This window comes from Paroedura picta, chromosome 3, assembly GCF_049243985.1.
Source record: "Paroedura picta isolate Pp20150507F chromosome 3, Ppicta_v3.0, whole genome shotgun sequence".
NCBI lineage: Eukaryota > Metazoa > Chordata > Lepidosauria > Squamata > Gekkonidae > Paroedura > Paroedura picta.
The window spans coordinates 166919674-166940520 of NC_135371.1; the positions used below are offsets into that span (position 1 = coordinate 166919674).

The 20847-nt window shown below is 53.0% G+C and overlaps 1 protein-coding gene across 1 annotated transcript in view; it reads left to right on the forward strand.

The window, feature by feature from the left end:
* The first annotated feature begins 4905 nt into the window (after window positions 1-4905).
* Window positions 4906-20847, forward strand: part of LOC143831213 (collagen alpha-1(V) chain-like) — a 53026-nt gene continuing 37084 nt past the window's right edge. Inside the window, exon 1 of the mRNA XM_077324276.1 lies at window positions 4906-5542. Coding sequence (XP_077180391.1) covers window positions 4906-5542 — 637 coding nt within the window. The remainder of the gene's footprint in view (window positions 5543-20847) is intronic.

The window sequence follows — 20847 nt, forward strand, 5'->3', positions numbered from 1 at the left end:
AACGCCCCCTTTTTCCCAGGGTAGAATCACCCCCCCCCTCACAGGTGCCATCCTGGGCTTCCTGCCAGACCGTCTCTGGTCCGGCCGTCCTTGGGGCGCCCTCCTTCACAGATAACAAAGAACAGAGCAACATTTGCAAGAAAGTGTCACAGCCGTAAAGAGTACACAAGGCAGTGTGAAATAGCTCAGGGTTATAAAAAGGTTTCAAAAGGTTCTTCAAACAACACACATCAAACGAACACGGAGTTTCTCTGGCCAACCACAAATCATGGCAGAGAGCAGAGGGGCTGATCCTGACACTGTCTCGCCAGATTAGAAGTCCTCACTCCTCACCACTGCTCCAAGCTGATGGAGGACGGCTCTTTAGGCTGAACGGAGATTTCCCTTTTGCTCAGCGGAGGGCTCAAATGCATACTGGCCATTTAAAAGAGAGAGACAGATCCAGAACTGGTGCACTGGGAGCGTACACTTCTTTTGCAGGATAGATTCAAATGAGATCATAGTCTGATGAAGGGTGCTTGCACTCGAAAGCTCATGCCTTGAATAAATCTTTGCTGGTCTTAAAGGTGCCGCTGGACTCTGGTTTTATTGTTCTTTTGCAGGAATAATTCAAAAATTTCCATAGGACGCCAGCCAAACGCTCCAATTCCTTGTTTCTGCAGAGCCCATCTTGCATCACTAGATGGCGACAGACCACAACAGTGGTCCAAGCGGGCCTTCCTTGCAGCCTAACCCATTCCTGAAAGGAAGAGTCACACTTTAAAAACCCCTTAACTTTAATTGAATGAGAGAGGTGTGACTCTGTGACGAATGGAACGCCCTGTAAGAGGAGAGAAAGCCAAACAAAATAGTGTCAGGCCTTATGTCCTTTCTTTCTTTCTTTCTTTCTTTCTTTCTTTCTTTCTTTCTTTCTTTCTTTCTTTCTTTCTTTCTTTCTTTCTTTCTTTCTTTCTTCCTTCCTTCCTTCCTTCCTTCCTTCCTTCCTTCCTTCCTTCCTTCCTTCCCTCCCTCCCTCCCTCCCTCCCTCCTTCCTTCCCTCCTTCCTTCCTCCCTCCCTCCCTGGTATCACAGTTAAGAACAGCAGCTTCTAATCCGCCAAGCTGGGTTTATTTCCCTGCTCCTCCTCCACATGCAGCCAGCGGGGTGTCCTGGAGCTCTTCACAGCCCTGATAGTACTGTTCTGACTGAGCAGTTCTGTCAGAGCTCTCTAGGCCCCACCTCCCTTACAGGGTGTCTGCTGCAGGGAGAGGAAGGGAAAGCGATTGTCTGCTGCTTTGAGACTCCTTTGGGCAGTAAAAAGCGGGATCTAAAAACCAACTCTCCTTCTTTGGAATGTATTATATGGCTTTTTTTGCCGAGGGTACAGAAACAAGGGAAAACTTGCTCTCAGGCCTCTGTATACCTCCCAGCCTGACTCCCAAACCTTGCAGCCCACCAAGGTTAGGGCTAACTGTAGGGGATCTCAGAATTCTCCCAGGGTTCTCACTGCCCCCTTGCCTCACTGGTTGTCCAGGGAAGGTTCCTGTGGACAGCAGAGGAGAGGATCCACAGTAATGGGCTTCATCTATGTGTAGAATGGTGCTGGCTACATATCAGAACATTTTTTTGACAGTCAGCATAATTCAGCAGTAAGCAGTGGCTGGACAGATACTATTCCTGAATGCTTTGGGATGATCCTGCATTGAGAAGGGGGTGGGACTAGATGGCCTGCCTGGCCCCTCCCAACTCTATGGTTCTATGATCCTAAGCAGCGTCTGGACAGAGACTTATCATGGAAGCTTTGGGCTGATCCTGCATTGAGCAGGGGTGGGACTAGATGGCCTGTCTGGCCCCTTCCAACTCTAGGATTCTATGATTCTAAGCAGCGGCTGGACATATACTTCTCCTGGATGCTTGAGGCTGATCCTGCATTGAGCAGGGGGTGGGACTAGATGGTCTGTCTGGCCCTTTCCAACTCTACGATTGTATGATATGGAGCTATCCTTGTCCAGTCACAAATTTGCTAGAGCTTTGGTATATCTCTGGGTTTGTGCTTAGGGTGGCCAGCTCTGAGTTGGGGGATAACTGGAGGAGACTTTGGGGGTGGGACCAGGAATGGGCAGGATTTGCCACCTCATTGGAGTATCCTGAGACAGAGCCCCCCCCCCCCCCCCAAAGCAGCCATTTCCTCCAGGGGAGCTGATCTCTATTGCCAAGCTATGAGCTGGAATCCCAGGGGATCCCCAGGTCCTCCCTGGCATCCCTGTTTGGTGGGCAGCTTTCCCCCACCTCCCTGTCTCTGCAAAGTCTCTGGGGGCTGCTTTGAGTCACCTCGTTGCCTCATGGCATGAGTCACTGCCTTTGCTCTGAAATCGCTGACCCAGATTCTTCTGTTTCCCAGGAAATATTTACAGCTGTATCTGGAGTCACCTCCCTCAGCCCCCGTCCTGGAGCCGGCCCAGTCCTGCCGCTGGCCCAGATTCCGTGCCTGGCTCTCCGTACGGCTGTGTCTGGGACTGGGGCAGGCCCGCATCCCGACTTCATGGCAGGATCCCACCAGGAGCCACGATGCCGTGACATTAGGCTCAGGTTGGCATTGTGAAAGGAAGCGTGTGGTGCCAAATATTTACCTGGGCAAAGGGACACCTGTCTTCCCGTTCCAAGGCCAGCCAACGGAATACGATGGGCTTGAATGGCTGCTGGGCTAGATGGCATTCGGACCTCCGGAGCTGCCCCCTAGTATTTCAACTGATAGAGGTGCAGAACAAGATTCGAATCCAGCAGTACCTTTAAGGCCACGGAAGTTTGGTTTGCTATGTGAGGTTTGTCAGATGCAAGAGATGTAGATGCAGTTCGGCTTACCAATTCTAGGTGGGGAAATTCCGGCAGATTTGGGGGAGGGGGGCTGTGAGCCTGGGAGGGCAGGATTTGGGTGAAAGATCTTGACGGGTACCCTGAACTTTAGCGGAATCTCTGGTTGGGCTGGTATGCACAGTGTGGTGCTGAGTGGGTGTGGTCAGAAAACAACAATTAAGGAAAAGAGCATATTCTGATCATTCTATTCCATTAATGCAAGAAGTACCGATCAGTAAATTTAAGATTATACGTCAAGCGGTCAACAGAAGATCCCTGTTCTAATCTAAATACCTGGATGGAGAGAGATGCTTATGCTTATCTTTTCATGGAGGGCTTGGCCTCTCTGCTCTGTTGTCAGCCCTCCAGAAGAGCTGATTGGCAGCTGTGTGAGACAGGAGGCTGGACTAGATGGACCATTGGCCTGATCCAACAGGGCTCTTCTTATGTTCTCATGAAGGCCTTGGCCTCTGTGCCCTCTTGTTGGCCCTTCAGGAGAACTGGTTGGCCTCTGCGTGAGACAGGAGGCTGGACTAGATGGACCACTGGGCTGATCCATCAGGGCTCTTCTGATATTATTATGAAGGCCTTGGCCTCTATGCTATATTGTTTGGCCCTCCAGAGGAACTGCTTGGCCCCTGTGTGAGACAGGAGGCTGGATTAGATGGACCACTGAACTGATCCAGCAGGGCTCTTCTTGTGTTCTCATGAAGGCCTCGGCCTCTCTGCCCTGTTGTCGGCCCTCCAGGGGAACTGGTTGGCCTCCGTGAGAGACAGGAGGTTGGACTAGATGGGCTATCGATCTGATTCTGCTGAGCTCTTCTGCCGTTCTTATGTTCCAACACCAGCATTTCCTCCAGGGGAATGGATCTCTCCAGCCTGGAGAACTGCAGACCCCACATGGCACCCATAGGACAAGCCAAGAAGCTGCAAAGCAGGCAATCTTCTTTGGCCTCAGTGATTGGCATGAGAAACAGTGGTGTAGCTGTGTGTGTGTAAGACAGAGAGAGAGAGAGAGAGAGAGAGAGAGAGAAGGGAGCTGTGAATGTCTAAGCATGTCACACCAGCAAGGCTGAATCCTACAACCCTTTTTCACTGTCCAGGCTTGGGATCTATTGTTAATACAGAAGAAAGCTGGTGTGGGGAGGATAGGTTCAGGCCAATCCTCTACCCCAGAAGCTGGCTGGGTCACCTCAGGCTGGTTACACTCTCTCGGCCTAAAGTCGTGAGGACAAACTGGAGAAGGGGGGACTGATAGCTTGGTGCAGCGGTGAGGAGCACAGACTTCTAATCCGGCGAGCCGCCAGCTGGGTGATCTTGGGCCAGTCACAGTTCTTTCAGAGCTCTCTCAGCCCCACCCACCTCACAGGGTGTTTCTTGCAGAGAGAGGAAGGGAAGGTGACTGGAAGCCACTTTGAGAGATGTGAGATCGGCTGGGTGACGTTGGGCCAGTCCCAGTTCTCTCAGAGCTCTCTCAGCCCCACCTACCACAGAGGGTATCTGTTGTGGAGAGAGGAAGGGAAGGCAACTGTAAACCGATTTGAGACTCCTTTGGGTAGGGAAAAGCAGGGGACAAATACCCAGCTCTTCTCCTTCACTTGCCAAATTCCTGGGCCACCCCCTCTTGCTTTGCTCCTTGTATGCCCACAGGATCTCCTGTCCAGGCATCCTCCAGGCCTGCTGAGCTCCGAGAAGCTGGTTGCCTTCCAAGCAAACCTTGGCTTTGGTGATCAGGGCTCTCAGACATTCTTGAGCTCTGGCAGGGGCCGGTTCAGAAATCAAGTGCTTGGTTGATTGCGCACACCGAGAGAAAATCCAGGCAGGGGAGCGTGCGGCTCTGCACGCCTGTTGGACGGAGGCCCTTTGTATATACGGACGAGGCTGGGCTGGTTGAGGAGAGATTATATTTATGTACAGGGAAGGCGCAGAGTGTCTCGCTCCTCTGGAAGACTTTCCCACCCAGCTCAATACGATTTGCTCGGCAGGATTCCGGAGGGAGAGCGGCGCTAATCCGCCCAAAGCCACACGCAAAAAACCCGAGAGTGTTTCGTGTCAATTTCAAAAGGAAGATCGATGACAGTTTCCCGGGTCGCCGTCGAAAGACCACCCGGCCGGCGCGCGGCGTCGTGTCAGTTTCAAGAGCCGGTTGATGGCCGCGCTCCTGGCGCGCTCGACTCGGGAGCAAGCCCCGCAGAACCCGATCGGACGTGCGAGGGAGCCTGCCGAGGATCGGGGCCCGGGTTCCTCGGGGCTCGCTCACCCACCCAGGGCGGCCCGCCAGCTTTCTTCGCGGCTCCAATACGGGGGAGGGAGGCGCCGTCCGAAAGGGCTGGAGCGCCGTGTCCGGGGGGGGGGGGGGAGGCGTGGAGGAGGGGATCGTGGGAAACTCCGGGGCCCAATCCGCACACGAGGCTGCCCACCCTCCTCGCTGGCCCGGGTGCAGGGGAAGCCCCCTTCGGCGCCCGCCCAGCGCAGCCCAGCCCAACCCAGCCCAGCCCGGCTTGGCCCGGGGCTCGCTTTGCACGGGGGCGGGATCGGGGCGGGGCTGCCTCTCGGCTGGGCGCTCGTCGGAGTCCCCCTCCGGAGAGTGCCGCGCGGAGCCAGGCGCCGGGGAGGATGGCGACGAGGCCGGCGGAGGCGCGGGGTCTGCGGAGCCCCCTGATCTGCTTCCTGGCCCTCCTGCTGCGCGGACTTCCCCGGGCGAGGGCAGGTAAGGGCCGGGCGGGAGGAGGAGCGGCAGGACTGACTTGTTGGGAACCCGGCGGACGCCTGCCGAGCGCTCGCAGGTCGCATCCCTGCTCCAGCGCCCCGCGCAAACTTGAAGTTGTTTAGGATCGCTCCTAAGGTGCGCGCGCGCGGGGGAATACGCGGCTTTTGCAATGGTTTCTTGGCAGCTCGCGTCTTGGAGCGCCGCGCCTTCGGCTCGGAAGCCAGCCTTTTTCTCCACCGCGGCCTTAAGCAGCCCCCTTCTCCGCTCTCCCCCCACATTCAGATGACAAGCCGGGGAGGGGGGTTCTGGCTCGGTGGCGGCGCATCTGCTTGGCGTGAGGCGAGCTGTCCTCGGGATTCAGGCGCAGCTGCCTCCAGGGACGGCTCCGGTCCTGGCGGTGGGAAGTGCCGTCCAGTCCCCACGGACTTAAGGCGTTTCCGAGGCAAGAGCCCTTCCGCTGTGGTTGGCCATGGCCTGATGTTGGTCTTCCTCGGTGGTTTCCCATCCAAATACTGAGCAGGGCCCGAGGCGATCAGGAGAATTTGGACGCTCAGGTCCCAACCCGTGGGAAAGACCCCGGAGAGCCGCTGCCGTCCGAGCTGGCAAGACTGACGGCGAGATTCTCTAAGGCAGCTGCGCCCTGTGACCAACCGCGTATTCCACGGATGCACTTGCAGCCTGTCCCGTTGGGTCCCCACGAATTTGGGGAAGGGGGGGGGATGGGAATCCCAAATGACACTTGGCATTCCCAGCACCTCCCTCACAAGTTGTCTGTGTTGAGAAGGGAAGGCGATTGTGAGTTGCTTTGAGGCACAGGAGGCCTGCTGGGTGATATTGGGCCAGGCCCAGTTCTCTCAGAGCTCACCTCCCTTACAAGGTATCTGTGGTGGGGAGAGGAAGGGAAGGAGATAGTGAGCTGCTGCAAGGCACAGGAGCCCTGCTGGGTGACTTTGGGCCAGTTTCCAGTTCTCTCAGAGCTCACCTCCCTCACAAGGTATCTGTGGTGGGGAGAGGAAGGGAAGGCGATTGTGAGCTGCTGTGAGGCACAGGGATGCCTGCTGGGTGACTTTGGGCAAGTCCCAGTTCTCTCAGAGCTCACCTCCCTCACAAGGTGTCTGTGGTGGGGAGAGGAAGGGAAGACGATTGTGAGCTGCTTTGTGGCACATGACACCTGCTGGATGACCTTGGGCCAGTCACAGTTCTCTCAGAGCTTTCCCACCCTACCTATCTCACAGCGTTGTCTCTTGCAAGGAGAGTATAGGGAGGCAATTGTGAGCTGCTTTAAGACTCATGAGGCCTGCTGGGTGACCTTGGGCCCTCTACAGTTCTACCAGAGCTCTCTCAGCTCCACCACCCTTACCGGGTGTCTGTTTTGGGCAAAGGAAGGGAAGGTGGTTGAGACTCCCTTGGAGAGTGAACAGCAGGATATGTAAAACAGCTCTTCTTCTTCCTTCCTTCCAAAAAGATTGGGAATGAGTAATGAGACAGAAGCATGATGGTCCAAGGGGAATGAATCCATGGTGCCAGGGAGGAGCATTTGTTCCTGAAGGTGGGCTTGGCTTTCGGAGAACCTCGGCCCCCTTCTAGTTTGGCTGAAGCAGAAAGCAGGCACCTGTCTCTGAATCCGGTCCCTCTTCAGGGTTCTTTGCCCTTCCCCAGAAGTCCTGCCCCACAACTGGAGAACCACTGTGATCAACCAACCAACCAATCGCCAAATAATAAACATTTGCATGGATCTTGCCAGAGTTCAGTATGTTTCATCTCCATTAGCTCTGAGGACTCCAGGATATATTTCGATGATCTTCTCTGACTTTTCCAGTCTCCGGTCTGTAGAAGGAACAGGGCTGGCTCCTTTCCCAGCTGCGTTGGCCTCCATCCTTTGCAACAGCTTCGTGTTCGGTTTTGCAAGGGAAGAGGCAGTGCCGTTATTAATCAGAACGCTTGAGCAAAAGAAAAATCAGCTTCAGAGCGAGGTAGTTTCCTTTCGATTCGACGGATGTGTTATCTGCTCTCTGTTTTCTGCGTCGAATCCCAGCTCTCTCTGTATCTCCTTACGCCAGCTGCCTTTCGGTCTGCACCCACGGGGGGGAACCCATTTCTTAACTGTAGCCCCGAAAGAAATGTAACGGGCATATCTGAGCGAAGGCTTCCTGGCTCCCAGATGCTCAGACGCGAGGCCTGGCAAAGCAGGGTGTTCACGTGTGACGCAAGAAGATTTTGCCTTTCTCACAGCCACACACGAGGACGGGAGTGAATAACAGAGAGGAGACGGTGCCAGGCAAACACACAGCGAGGAGGAGATGCTCAGAGAGTGGCTTGTCTGTAGAAGTCTGGCCACGCCGGCGAAACACAGCCTGTCATGCAGATGTGTGATTATCGATAGACTCCTGAATGGCGATAGACTTTCCATTTATGTCTATTCAGGGTAAATATTTAGCTACTCAGAGCAGGGGTAGTCAAACTGCGGCCCTCCAGATGTCCATGGACTACAATCCCCATGAGCCCCTGCCAGCTTTGCTGGCAGGGGCTCATGGGAAATGTAGTCCATGGACATCTGGAGGGCCGCAGTTTGACTACCCCTGACTTAGAGAAATAGCCGAGCAGAATGCGACGTGAGCATCACACTGAGCTGTGTTCTTTTTTCGATTTTCGAGAAGGGAAGTGCTTTGTTGCAGGTGCTTGTCCTTGCAAGGTCAGCCGCGAGACCTACCTTGCAGGGTTGCTGTGAAGCTGGCTCAGGGTGTCAACAGGAATAGTTTTGAACAATGCAATTTAATTACGAATGCCTGCTATTATGAATGGCATCCATCAAGAGGGATGGGTGGGCATTTGAACAAGGGGGGCGGGATCTGCCTCGGGCCTGACCAGAGTCCGTGCAATTGAGTTAGCCTCGGGCTTTCAAATCTCCTCTGCCTTTGGAAGTATTCACAGCAATGGGGAGAAAAAGCTAAACTGGTGCCTTTGGACAGGTTTCTGTGGCTGGCAACGTGTGCGGTCTTTTGACTCACACAGATCTCTTCAGCAAGCAGAATGGACGTAGGTGCCTCAACAACATGCATCCCTTTTTGTCAGCCAGAGCTGTGGCCATCCAGAGGGCCATGCAGAGATCCAAAGTTATAGTGAAGAACATTTCTGAACAGGCAGAACAATATCAATATAACCGATAATAGTCATGATAGAACATACCAACTTGTACAGGGTGGGAAGGCTCTCCCCAGCTGCCACTTTGAACTCCCCCCTGCCCCGTGGTTTTATTGAGGGGCGCTCATGGTATGTACCATACTGTGGTCGGAAAACCCTGCTCTTGGGCCTCAGAGTCTTCCCCATCGCCGAATGCCTGGCCAAGTCAACTGGAGATGCTGGGGATTGAACCTGGGACCTTCGGCATGCCAAGCGGATGCTCTGCCACTGAGCCATGGTCCTTCCCATGTCAGATGTTCTCCAGAGCAGTGAAAGGAAGGTATTCCACCACAATTTGACAGTGGTGGCCAGCAGTTTTACCCTAATCCCTAGCAGGGTAGGTGGGGAGTTGGTTTGCCGCCGTGCTTGTTATTGGACTCTGTATCTCTGTTCATTATAATTTTAGTGGGGTTTTTAGGGGACTGTGTATCTTATTTTTATTTCACGGGCTGGCTCTGCCAAGAGTAGCAGGAAATAAATTCAAATAATAATATTTATTTATTTAATTATTTATTTTATTTTATTTATTTGATTTCTATACTGCCCTTCCATATGGCTCAGGGCGGTTCACATACAACATCATACATACATGGAACGAGTCAACATACAACATAGTCAATATACAACAATAACAACCCAACAGCGGTTCTAAACAACAACTTCAGGGATCCCAACAATACAACATAACAAGCTAAACTCCCTAGAGAGGTCAGGCTGCTTCAGGCCATGGAGGGGATGTCAGAGGTGGGGGGGGGGGCTGTCATCGGTCTCAGGCAATGCCTGGTGGAAGAGCTCCCTTTTGCAGGCCCTGCAGGATTGTGGGAGTTCGGACAGGGCCCTGATCTCTTCAGGGAGCTCGTTCTACCAGGTGGGGGCCAGGACAGAAAAAGCTCTGGCCCTTGTTGAGGACCAATGTGCTTCTTTGGGGTCAGGGATCACCAGCCAGTAAGGCTCTTTTGGGGGTGTAGGCAGGGAGATGGTCTCTCAGGTCCACTGGGCCCAGACCACGTATGGCCTTGAGGGTAAGAACCAAAACCTTAAGCCTGATCCAGAATTCAATTGGGATCCAGTTGAGTCGTAGACGTATAGGCCGGATATGAGATCTCCACGGTGCGTTGGTGAGAATCCTGGCCGCTGCGTTCTGCACCAGTTGTAGTTTCCGGGTCATGGTTAAGGGCAGGTCTGCATAGAGCGAGTTTGCAGAAGTCCAGTCTAGAGGTGACGGATCACTGTGACTAAGTGCTCTGGTGCCAAGTAGGGCGCTAGTAGCTTGGCTTGGCAAAGATGCTAGAAGGTCAGACACACTACTCCTGTGACCTGCGCCTCCATGGAGAGGGAGACATCGAGGATCACCCCCAGGTTCCTGGTGGAGTGGGCTACTTTTACTTCTAGTAGTAGTAGTAGTAGTAGTAGTAGTAGTAGTAGTAAAGCAGTTGATGATGCTTTTGGAAATGTGGAGGCTCAAGCCATGGGGGGGGGAAGTGTGTGGGTGTGTCTGAAGGGTAGAATTGACACATTTCTCCCCCCTCCCCGACCTTCATACACACCCACTCACTTCCCTCCCCCACGGCTGGAACCTCCCCGTTTCTTTCCCCACCCCTTCCGCATGCACGCCCAGCCCAGCCGCAGCGGGACAAAGCTCTTTGCCAGGGGAAGCCAGCAGCAAAGGAAGAGAAATGGGCTTTGATTACAAACAACTGGCGGGAGACGCCTGTCAATGGCTCCCCTTTAGCCCACCCCCTTTGACCCCCTTCCTCCCCCTCCTCTGGACTTCCAGAGAATTTATTACGAGACTCCACTGGCAGAGAGGAGGGTCTCTGGAGGGCGGCTGCAGGCCAGGTTCCCTGCTTCCCTTGTTTATTGTTTCCTTTCACTCCAGGATGGAACCCATGGATATAGCGTCATCCACTCAGTCCAGCTTGCAAGCTTTGGAGAGCTTCATACGGTTGTCGACTCTGGGTTGGGAAAGTTCTGGAGAGTTTTTTTTAGGGGGTAAAGTCTGGCAGGAGCAGGGGATGGGGAGGGGAGGGACAGAGGGGTGCCAACCTCCAGGTGGGACCTGGGGATCCCCTGGAATTACCGTCCCTCTTCAGACTAAAGAGGAAACAGCTGCTTGGAGGATGGACTCCATAGCATGAGATTCGAGGTTCCTCCCCGCCCCAAATCCCACCCACCCCCAGCTCCACCCACAACATCTCCAGAGTTCTCAACCCTAGAGAGACATTGGATAGGGATAATGGTGCACAGTCCTCCCTACAAGGGAGCCAGCTTGGTTAACAGCAGCAGCTTCTGATCTGGAGAACTGGGTTTGATCCCCACTCCTCTGCAGCTGGAGGACCTTAGGCTAGTCGCTGTTCTCTTAGGGCTGTCCTCACAGGGCAGCTCTGCAAGCCACTTGGAGATACCTGAGGCCTGCTTAGTGACCTTGGGTCAGCAGTTCTCTCAGAGCTCTCTCCATCCCACCTACCTCACAGGCTGTCTGTTGTGAAGAAGGGAAAGCTATTGTAAGCTGCTTTGAGACACAGGAAGCCTCATGGGTGACCTTGGTCTAGTCGCAGTTCTCTCAGGGCTCTCTCAGCCCCACCTCCCTCACAGAGTGTCTGTTGTGGGCAGGGGAATGGAAGGCCACTTTATGCCACTTTGAGATTCTTCCCAGGCGTGTTTTTGTACCTTGAGTTTTAGTACCTAGAAGAAGCATTTATTTTTTTCAAGGGAACAGCACTTTTGTCTGGAGCTCCTTTGGGAAACCTCTGGGCTCCACCTGGAGGTTGGCAACTACAAGCCTCTCTAGTACGCATGGCTTGGATCTGGAGCAGCTACAGGGTGGGCAAGTGATAGGGTCGCCCACTTCGGTCGTCAGCCTCCTGGCGGCAGCTAGAGATCTCCTGCTAGCACAACAGAGCTCTAGGTAACAAAGATCATTTGCCCTGCAGGAAACGGCCACTCTGGAAGTGGCACTCTATGACCTTATGCCCCAAACCCCGCCTTCCCCAGGCTCCACCCCTGACTGAAATCTCCAGGAAGTCTCCAGCTCAGAGCTTGACAATAGCTGAATGTGGCTTGGGAAAGGCCTAGAGACCCAGAGGGGCTTTGGGGGCAGCAGAAGAGACCTCCGCCGGGCCTAATGCCCGAGAGTAGGGGTAGTCAACCTGTGGTCCTCTAGATGTCCATGGACTACAATTCCCATGAGCCCCTGCCAGCGAACGCTGGCAGGGGCTCATGGGAATTGTAGTCCATGGACATCTGGAGGACCTAGAGTCCTCCCTCCAAAGTAGCCATTTCCTCCAGGTGATGTGGTCAGTGTTGCCAGGAATTCAGCTGTCATTCTAGGGCCTAGTCCGCACACAATAGATAATGCACTCTCAATGCACTTTAGAAGTAGACTTTCCTGTTCCGCACAGGAAAATCCAGCTGCCAAAGCACATTGAAAGTGCATTATCCCATGTGTGCGGAATGGGCCCAGGAGATTTCCAGGCCTCACTTGAAACTTGCCAGCCCTACTATTAACCCCCCCGGCGCTTTTCAGCAGCAGGTGTGATGCTGCATCCCAAGACCCCGGAGAGGCCCCCAAACGCTCAGCCCAAAATGTGCCTCCCGCCTCATTCCAAGACCCGTTTAGACTTGACGGCGAGGGTGGGTGGGCAGGGGGGGGAAACAAGGGGTCTTTCGGGCCGGTGAGCTCAGCGTCTGCAGCTGAAACGCCACAGGGATTGAGGGAGGTCTCGGTCGGAGGGGTGTTGGGGGTGGGGTGCGCTTTTGTGTGTGAGCACACATGCTTGTGCTGACAAGCGAGCGGGGATCAAGTCACGGTCACAAGCCGAGAGCTGCACGGGCTGGAGCATTTCTTTTGATCGCACACCCTTTCTCAGTCCTTTTGTCCCTGTTAATCTCTGTTGGGCTTGGGGGTCTGCCAAGCAAGTCTCTCTTTTCCAGGCAAGCCCGATCCCATCTGATCTCGGAAGCTGAGCAGGGCTGACCTTGGCTACTTATTTGGACGGGAGACCACCAAGGACTGGGGTGGGAGTTCCTCCCAGGAACACTAGGGGTCATGACACAGGGGCAGGCAATGGCAAACCCCCTCCCAAGGCCCCTTGCCAGGCTGATAAACAATCCTCATTTCTCCTGGCTTGGCAACACACACACCTTGATCGTTCCACATAAAATGTGAAGGGGACTTCTGACGACATGATAGCCAGTGATTGGCCCTCACTGGGAGGGCCCTCCTCCACTGAAGGCCAGTCAGAGGCTTTTCCCCACCCACTCCCCCTCCTACTTCAACCACGCAGAGCCGGCAGGAGGTGAGCTGTGCTGCTCCGCAATCAACCAGCATGCCTCCTTGCCGATGTCGGGGGCCGTGTGGACTGGCTGCCTCCTCGGTGGGGGCCTGGCTGGCCTTTGGCAGCGACGAACCCCCAGAGGCAGTGATGAGGATGGCCCTGCCAAATTTGCCCTCATTCTACCCACCAGCAGCACTTTCCTCCTAGAATCATAGAATCATAGAATCATATAGCTGGAAGGGACCTCCTGGGTCATCTAGTCCAACCCCCTGCACTATGCAGGACAATCACAAATCTATCGTTCATCCACTGTGACCGGCCACCCCCTTGAGCCTTCACAGAATCAGCATCAGATGGCTATTCAGCCTCTGTTTAATGATTTCCAAAGATGGAGAACCCACTACCTCCTCTCCATACAATCTTTGCTGGGTGGTGGCAGGGAGGGCCCTATGCCCCCTCTGGGGCTGCCTCATGATGGTAGAGCAGTGTGGAAGGTCACTCGCACCATTCACCGCCATCCCTCCCCTCTCTGTGTCATCCTCATCATGCAAGACCCCCCGGAAAGGCCTAACACATCCTCCGTCATGAACCAGCATCCCTAAACATGGCCTTTCCCCTGTCTTTTTGCCCTGGAAGTTACTGGAGGAGGCAGCTGTGTTAGAGAGCCATTTCCTCTTCACAAGAATGTTCTTAGAACAGAGGTTCTCAAACTGGGGGTCGGGACCCCTTTGGGGGTCAAACGACCCTTTTACAGGGGTTGTGGCAGGACAAGCAGCTTGACCGGGGGGACGCCATCCACACAACAGCCTTGCGGGGTAGATCGAGAGAGAGCGTTCATTTGGAGCAGCGGAAAAGAGCAAGATCAGCATGGTGGGACAAGAGGCAGAACTAAACTGAGAAACCCTGGAAGAAAAAAAGCCAAATTTATATACAGTCATGAACAATGGATCTTCATGCCATTGGTCAGTTTTGGTTTAATTTCTGTGAAAGAACACTTGCCTAATTTTAGGGTTGGGGTCCCCACAACATGAGGAACTGTATTAAAGGGTCGAGGCATTAGGAAGGTTGAGAACCACAGTCCTAGAAGCAGGACAGCTGGCACCAGGGTTAGCATCTCACCCGCTTTATCGTACAGGATGCTTTAGGCTTGAGTGTCTGCAGACCTGATAGCTCTGGCTTAGGAAACTGCTGGAGATTGGGAGGGGAGAGCCTGAGGAGGGCATGATTTGAGGCAGAGAGAGACCTCAGAAGGGTATAATGCCAGAATCTGCCTTCCATAGTAGGCTCCGAGACCATCAGCTTGAGGTTGGCAACCCTAGCCTGATGCTGTACACGAACCCAGGCTTGCGCGGTTTCTGGCAACCCCAAAAAGGGCTTCTAACTCATTTCTTTATGTTTTCAGAACACGTCCAGCTACTTTCCTATCCTATCAGAGGCTCAGAACAGGCTGGGAGAGGCCTGGTGGTTTATAAATTGTTTTTGTAAACACAATAAAAATCCACAATAAATTACTGAGCCTTTCCTTTAAAAATAGCATTGTTATCCTCCATCTAGGAAAAGTTTCAGAAACTTGTCAGGGTTGAAAAGCAAACCAATTCCAGCCTCCCCCCCTCCCACCCCCCGAAACCCAGTAAAACAGATTACAAGCAGCTATTGGCACCAAAGCAGCAAGAGAAGCCGGCCTTCACTGAATTCTGTTGAGAAAGCTCTTATATGCTTGGCCATTGACAGTGGTTTGGGGGGCTGGGGGGAAGAGGGTGGGGCGGGGCCTTTGGCAGCCAGCGAAAAGCAACCGGTCAGATACTCCGCAAAGCTCCCTTTTCCCTTCCCAGCTGGCTACTATTTCTCTGACCCCCTCTGCCAGTCTGGCCCACCTGTCCGCATTCTTCATACCTTCCCCTCCTACATTCACCGAGACCTCTCCGAAATTTTACAAGTCTTTGGGAAGAGGGGAAAAACCCCTACTCCCCCTGAACTTCAGCAGACGCATCTCCGGTAGACAATAAGGCCGTGCAGGAAATTGCATAATCCCTGCTAAAGCAGCGAATCTGGGATTTCCTTGATGCCGAATGTGTGGGTCTTCTCCCCCCCCCTTCCCCTAAGTATGTTTGTTTTGGTACAGTGTACACAAAGCCATGTTTAGGAAGGAGGGCTGGGGCGACTCGTTCGGAGCCAAGAATCCGCACAGCTGTTTGCCTTCTGTGCTCCGGCTGCCTCCAGGGATGGAGCTAGAATTCATAAACAGGCCGTATCGACGGCAGCTTTCCTGGGTCGACGGGACCTCAGGTTCTGTACTGCAATCCGTGCTTCTGTGTCATGCAGAATTAGGAGCGTGGGTCTTGCAGGCAAGATGCCTTCCCATACGCCGTCTGGACCCTGTGTAGGGAGTGATTCGCCCAGTGTGGCCCCAGAAGAACCAGTGTTTTGGTGGTCCCCAGGCTGAAGGAGGTGTGGTTGGCCTCAACCAGGGCCAGGGCTTTTTCGGCTGTGGCCCCAGCTTGGTGGAATGAGCTGCCAGTCGAGACGGGGGACCTGACGTGAGGTCTGCAGGTGCTGCAAAATGGCGCTCTCCCAGAACAAACTAGCACTCCATGCAACCTACCGGCCTCCCATCCTCCAACTCTGAGCTGCCCGCCAAGTTGGAAGAGCGGACAGGCCAGGAGGCGGCTCAACAAACTGAGCAGATGGAACAGAGCATCCTACTTTTAAATAATGTCTTGAATGGTTGTTTTTGTGGATGATGTCCGTGTAATACATACGACGAACGGCCCTGAGCCTGCATGCAGGGAAGGGACAGTATACTCAAACCAATACTAGCTAAGGGAGCAGTAGAAGGTTGCCAACCTTCAGGGAGTGCCTTGAGATTTCCTGGGATTACAACGGAGCTCCAGGTGACACAGAGCAGTCAGTTTGGGGGAAATGGCCTCTTTAGAAGGTGGCTTCTATGGCATTAGACTCCAATGAAGCCCCCCCTCCCTTAACCTCTCCATCTTTAGGCTCCATCCCCTCAAATCTCCAGGTGTTTTCCAATGTGGGGTGGGTAACTGTAGAGGAGTGTGTTCCAAGAGGGTTGATTTTCACGGTGGAGTTCTTGCACCTGCCTCTCCTTGAGAGCTGGCTATGAAATCACCACGGAGTTCATAGAGTCACAGAGTTGGAAGGGACCTCCTGAGTCATCTAGTCCAACCCTCTGCACTATGCAGGACACCAACAACCCTATCGCTCATCCACTGTCATCTGCCACCCCCTTGAGCCTTCACAGAATCAGCCTCTCTGTCAGATGGCTATCCAGTCTCTGTTTAAAGATTTCCAAAGATGGAGAACCCACCACCTCCCAAGGAAGCCTGTTCCACTGAGAAACCGCTCTAACTGTCAGGAACATCTTTCAGAGGTTTAGATGGAAATTCTTTTGAATTAATTTCAGCCCATTCGTTCTGCTCTGTCCTTCTGGGCAAGAGAGAACAACTCTGCTCCATCCTCAATATGGCAGCCTTTTAAATACTTATCTGATCCGCTCTCAGTCGTCTCCTCTCCAGGCTAATCAGACCAAGCTCCTCCAGCCTTTCTTCATACGTCTTGGTCTGCAAACCCCTCACCATCTTTGTTGCCCTCCTCTGGACACGCTCCAGTTCGTCTACATCCCTTTTCAGCTGGAGTGCCCAAAATTGACACAGTACTCCTAGTGAGGCCGAACCAGAGCAGAGGAAAAGGGGGGAGGGATAAAAACGATGTAGAGGAATCTGCTGGGGTTTCTAATGGTGGATGGGCCAAGAGAGGCCTCGTGCATTTCTACAGTCCATCCCTGTGGTCTGGCAACCAGCATAGAATCACAGAATCATAGAGTTGGAAGGGACCTCCTGGGTCATCTAGTCCAACCCTGGCCTGCACTATGCAGGACACTCCCAACCCTATCGCTCATCCACTCTAACCTGCCACTCCCTTGAGCCTTCACAGAATCAGCCTCTCCGTCAGACGGCTCTCCAGCCTCTGCTTAAACATCTCCAAAGATGGAGAACCCACCATCTCCCGAGGAACCAACTTCGATATAATACTCAAAGTGTCGATGGGTGTTATCCTAAGTCCAGGGTGACCAAACTGTGGCTCTCCAGAGGTCCATGGACTACAATTCCCATGAGCCCCAGAGGCTCATGGGAATTGTGGTCCATGGATCTCTGGAGAGCCACAATTTGACCACCCCAGGCCTAGGGAGCCTTTCTGGAGGAAGAAAAGCTTATGATTTGGAAAGCCCATTTATGTTAGTATTGCGAACTACTGTCTAGATCTCCAGACCCCATCTGATAGCTGGAAGCCCCAAATTGGAGGTATGCATCAGTGGGGGGATTGGATAAAGGCCATCATAATACTGTGCAGGGAGTGGATCCTGTTGGATAGAAAAAGGCTAGAAGATCATTGATGTGTGGAAGGGGGAGAAAGGCTATCCAGGAACTTATTGGCTAATGTGCTTCACGTCAGCAGAGTCTGAATCTGCAGAGAGAGCGGAGTACCAGGCCAGTTAAAGAATCAAAGAGTTTTATTTATGAAGCGAAATGCACTGCACATGCAAAGAGAGAGAGAGATGGAAATCTAACTTTCAAGCTAGCTGTGGTCTGCTGTCATTCTTCCAATGTTCAACCACTGCTCTGGAGGCAAGCAGGGAGGAAGCGTACGCAAAGGGCACTCCTTCTCCAGGGCACAGGAGGAGGTCATTTGAGAAGCATCAGGAAGCTCCTGATAAATCCATGCTGAATACACATCTCCTCCAACGCCCCCTGCTGGACACTCCTTATATTCTGCTCAGTTATGCACATTGCAGGTCTTGCGAATTCCAACCCCTCAAGGGGACCTTCTGTCCTTAACTCTTCAACGTGTGCTTGTGGGAGTGGGTGAGTGTAGGGAGGAAGGGGGCAGAGGGCAATGGAGCCCAGGCTGCTGTTGCAATTTTCCTCGTTCTGGGCCAACCACCACATCTGCCGGCTTCATGGCCACCACAGGGGAGAGCATTTGAGCAGCAAACAAACCCGCGGCCAGCTGTTGCCTTTCTCTTCCATGGCTGCCATTCAAGGCATCTCCATGTCCACATGGCCCGGATGAATCATGCAGGCAGCTGGGGAAGCTTCTGCAGAACTGGCAGGACAGATGAGTCAAGGTTCAGATTTTTAAAAAGCTTTATTTATTTAATTTCCAGGCCACCTCTCCCTACTCATGGGCTCGGGGTGGCTTACACCACACCCCCCCTCCCAAATTTTTTTTTAAACATAATGAAATAGTTTTAGAAGGGAACGTGTTGGCTAATGTGCTTCAAGTCGGAAGAGTTGCTTAAAGAAGGTTGCTTAAAGAATAAAAAGAGTTTTATTTATGAAGTGAAAAAAACTGTGCATGGAAAGAGAGAGATGGAGACCTAACTTTCAAGCTAGCTGTGGTCTGCAATCATGCTCCTGATGTTCAACTGCTGCTCTGGTGGCAAGCAGGGAGGAAGTGAGCCCAAAAAGCGGGAAGTCTCCTGTTGAGACAATCAGGATGCTGAAGGAGATCATTTTAAAGGCATCAGGTAGGTCCTATCCTATCCCTGCTAAATACATATTTTGGTCAATTCTTGTTCTTGAACTTGATAGACTCCACAGGCATGGGGGGAGGGGGGAGATAAATCGGCATTTGGCAGAATAGAGCAGAGGCACTTGAATGGGTGAAGGCAGGGGGAGGCCTACAATTGTGTCTCAGCTGCCCTGGCCTCGAGCCTAGGCGGGGCAGAAGAGTGATGTTAATATTCTTCAGAGCATGTTTGTCATCCCGTTGGCTTCCTTCGGTCATTTGCCTGGGCTGCTCGTTTCACAGATCGAAGCTGGGGTCATCAACTCTCTCCCAGATGGTTAGAGAAGTCCCTCAAGGGGAATAGGCTTCCTTGGGAGGTGGTTTCTCCTCCTCAGGAAGCTTGCAAGCAGAGGCTAGATATAGCCACCTGACAGAAATGCTGATTCTGTGAACTTGGGAAGATTGTAAGAGGGTGGGCAGAAGGGATTCTGTTGGTGCTTGGCTCTTTTGGCCCTTTCTTGCATGCCCAGGGAAATGCCAATCAAGACTTTGGGGTCAGGAGGTGAATAACTTCCAGGCCAGATTGATCAGGAATTCTGTGTTTTTTTGGGGAGGAGGGGGCAACATCTAGTCTTGGAATTGGGGTCACCGTGGGTGGGCTAGTAGTTGTGAGAGTCCTGCATTGTGCAGGGGCTTGGGCTAGATGACCGTCCAACGTCATGATTCGATGAGCGTGCCTTCTGTCCCGGCATTCGGTCCTCACTGCTGCGATACTTCCTGAAGGCACCTTCCACCCATGTTGGATAATACCTTTTCATGGCTCTTCGGAAGTCAGTTTTGCTGTTCCATACAGGAAAACCCAGCTGCAAAAACATCACAACAGATTCGATTTGGCCTTCTTCCTGGTTTGGCAAAGTATGGCTCCTGTGGGCCATGTGTATTTTTCAGCACCATGGACAGGTCCCCAGGAAGGTCACCTGGGCCAGCCTGTGTGCTGTAGGTGGGACGTCTCTTAGTTTGACATCAGGGGTTCATGGTTTACCCCAGTATTTCCCCCTCTGCTGCTGGGAATGGAACCTCCTGATTTGGACAGGTAGTATTGGGTGACACATACCCAGCTGTGAACAGCTGGCAGGCAAAAGGCCTGCTTGGAGCCATGTGGTCCGGGTATCTGGGGGAGGCAGGGCTGGAAGTCTGATTTTATTTAATTGCTTGCTGGCTTTTCAGCAGACTTGTGTCCTTGGCTTAAACTAAGCCTACCAGCTGCAGAAGTTGGGTTGATATTTTTTTTAAAAAACTGGGGGATGGAAAATGCTTCAGAGGGGCTGTGGAAGAACCTCTGCTTGGCATGGAGAAGGTCCCTGTTTCCCTCCCTGGCATCTCCAGTGAAAAAAGGTCCAGGGAGAAATTGGGGTGAAAGGCCTGAGATGCTGGAGAGCTGCCACCAGTCTGAACAGGCAAAACTGACCTTGATGAATTAGGGCTCTAATAAGGCAGCTTTAAGTGTTCAGATGAGAATGGGTGACCAGCATTGCTAAATTCTCTATTTAAAAAATGACGACAAAGCTTTCTCCCTCTGGTGAGCTCATGGGTCTTTTCCCCCTCCCCCCGGTTCTCTTTTTAGAATCATAGAACCATAGAGTCAGAAGTATCCATAGAGGCCATCCAGTCCCACCCCCTGCTCAATGCAGGATGAGCCTCAAGCATCCAGAAGTCTCTGTCCAGCCACTGCTTAGAATCATAGAATCCTAGAGTTGGGAGGAGCCAGACAGACCATCTAGTCCCTCCCCCTGCTGAATGCAGGATCAGCCTCAAGCATCCAGAAGTCTCTGTCCAGCCACTGCTTAGAATCATAGAATCCTAGAGTTGGGAGGAGCCAGACAGACCATCTAGTCCCACCCCCTGCTCAATGCAGGATCAGCCTCAAGCATCCAGAAGTCTCTGTCCAGCCACTGCTTAGAATCATAGAATCCTAGAGTTGGGAGGAGCCAGACAGACCATCTAGTCCCTCCCCCTGCTGAATGCAGGATCAGCCTCAAGCATCCAGAAGTCTCTGTCCAGCCACTGCTTAGAATCATAGAATCCTAGAGTTGGGAGGAGCCAGACAGACCATCTAGTCCCACCCCCTGCTGAATGCAGGATCAGCCTCAAGCATCCAGAAGTCTCTGTCCAGCCACTGCTTAGAATCATAGAATCCTAGAGTTGGGAGGAGCCAGACAGACCATCTAGTCCCACCCCCTGCTCAATGCAGGATCAGCCTCAAGCATCCAGAAGTCTCTGTCCAGCCACTGCTTAGAATCATAGAATCCTAGAGTTGGG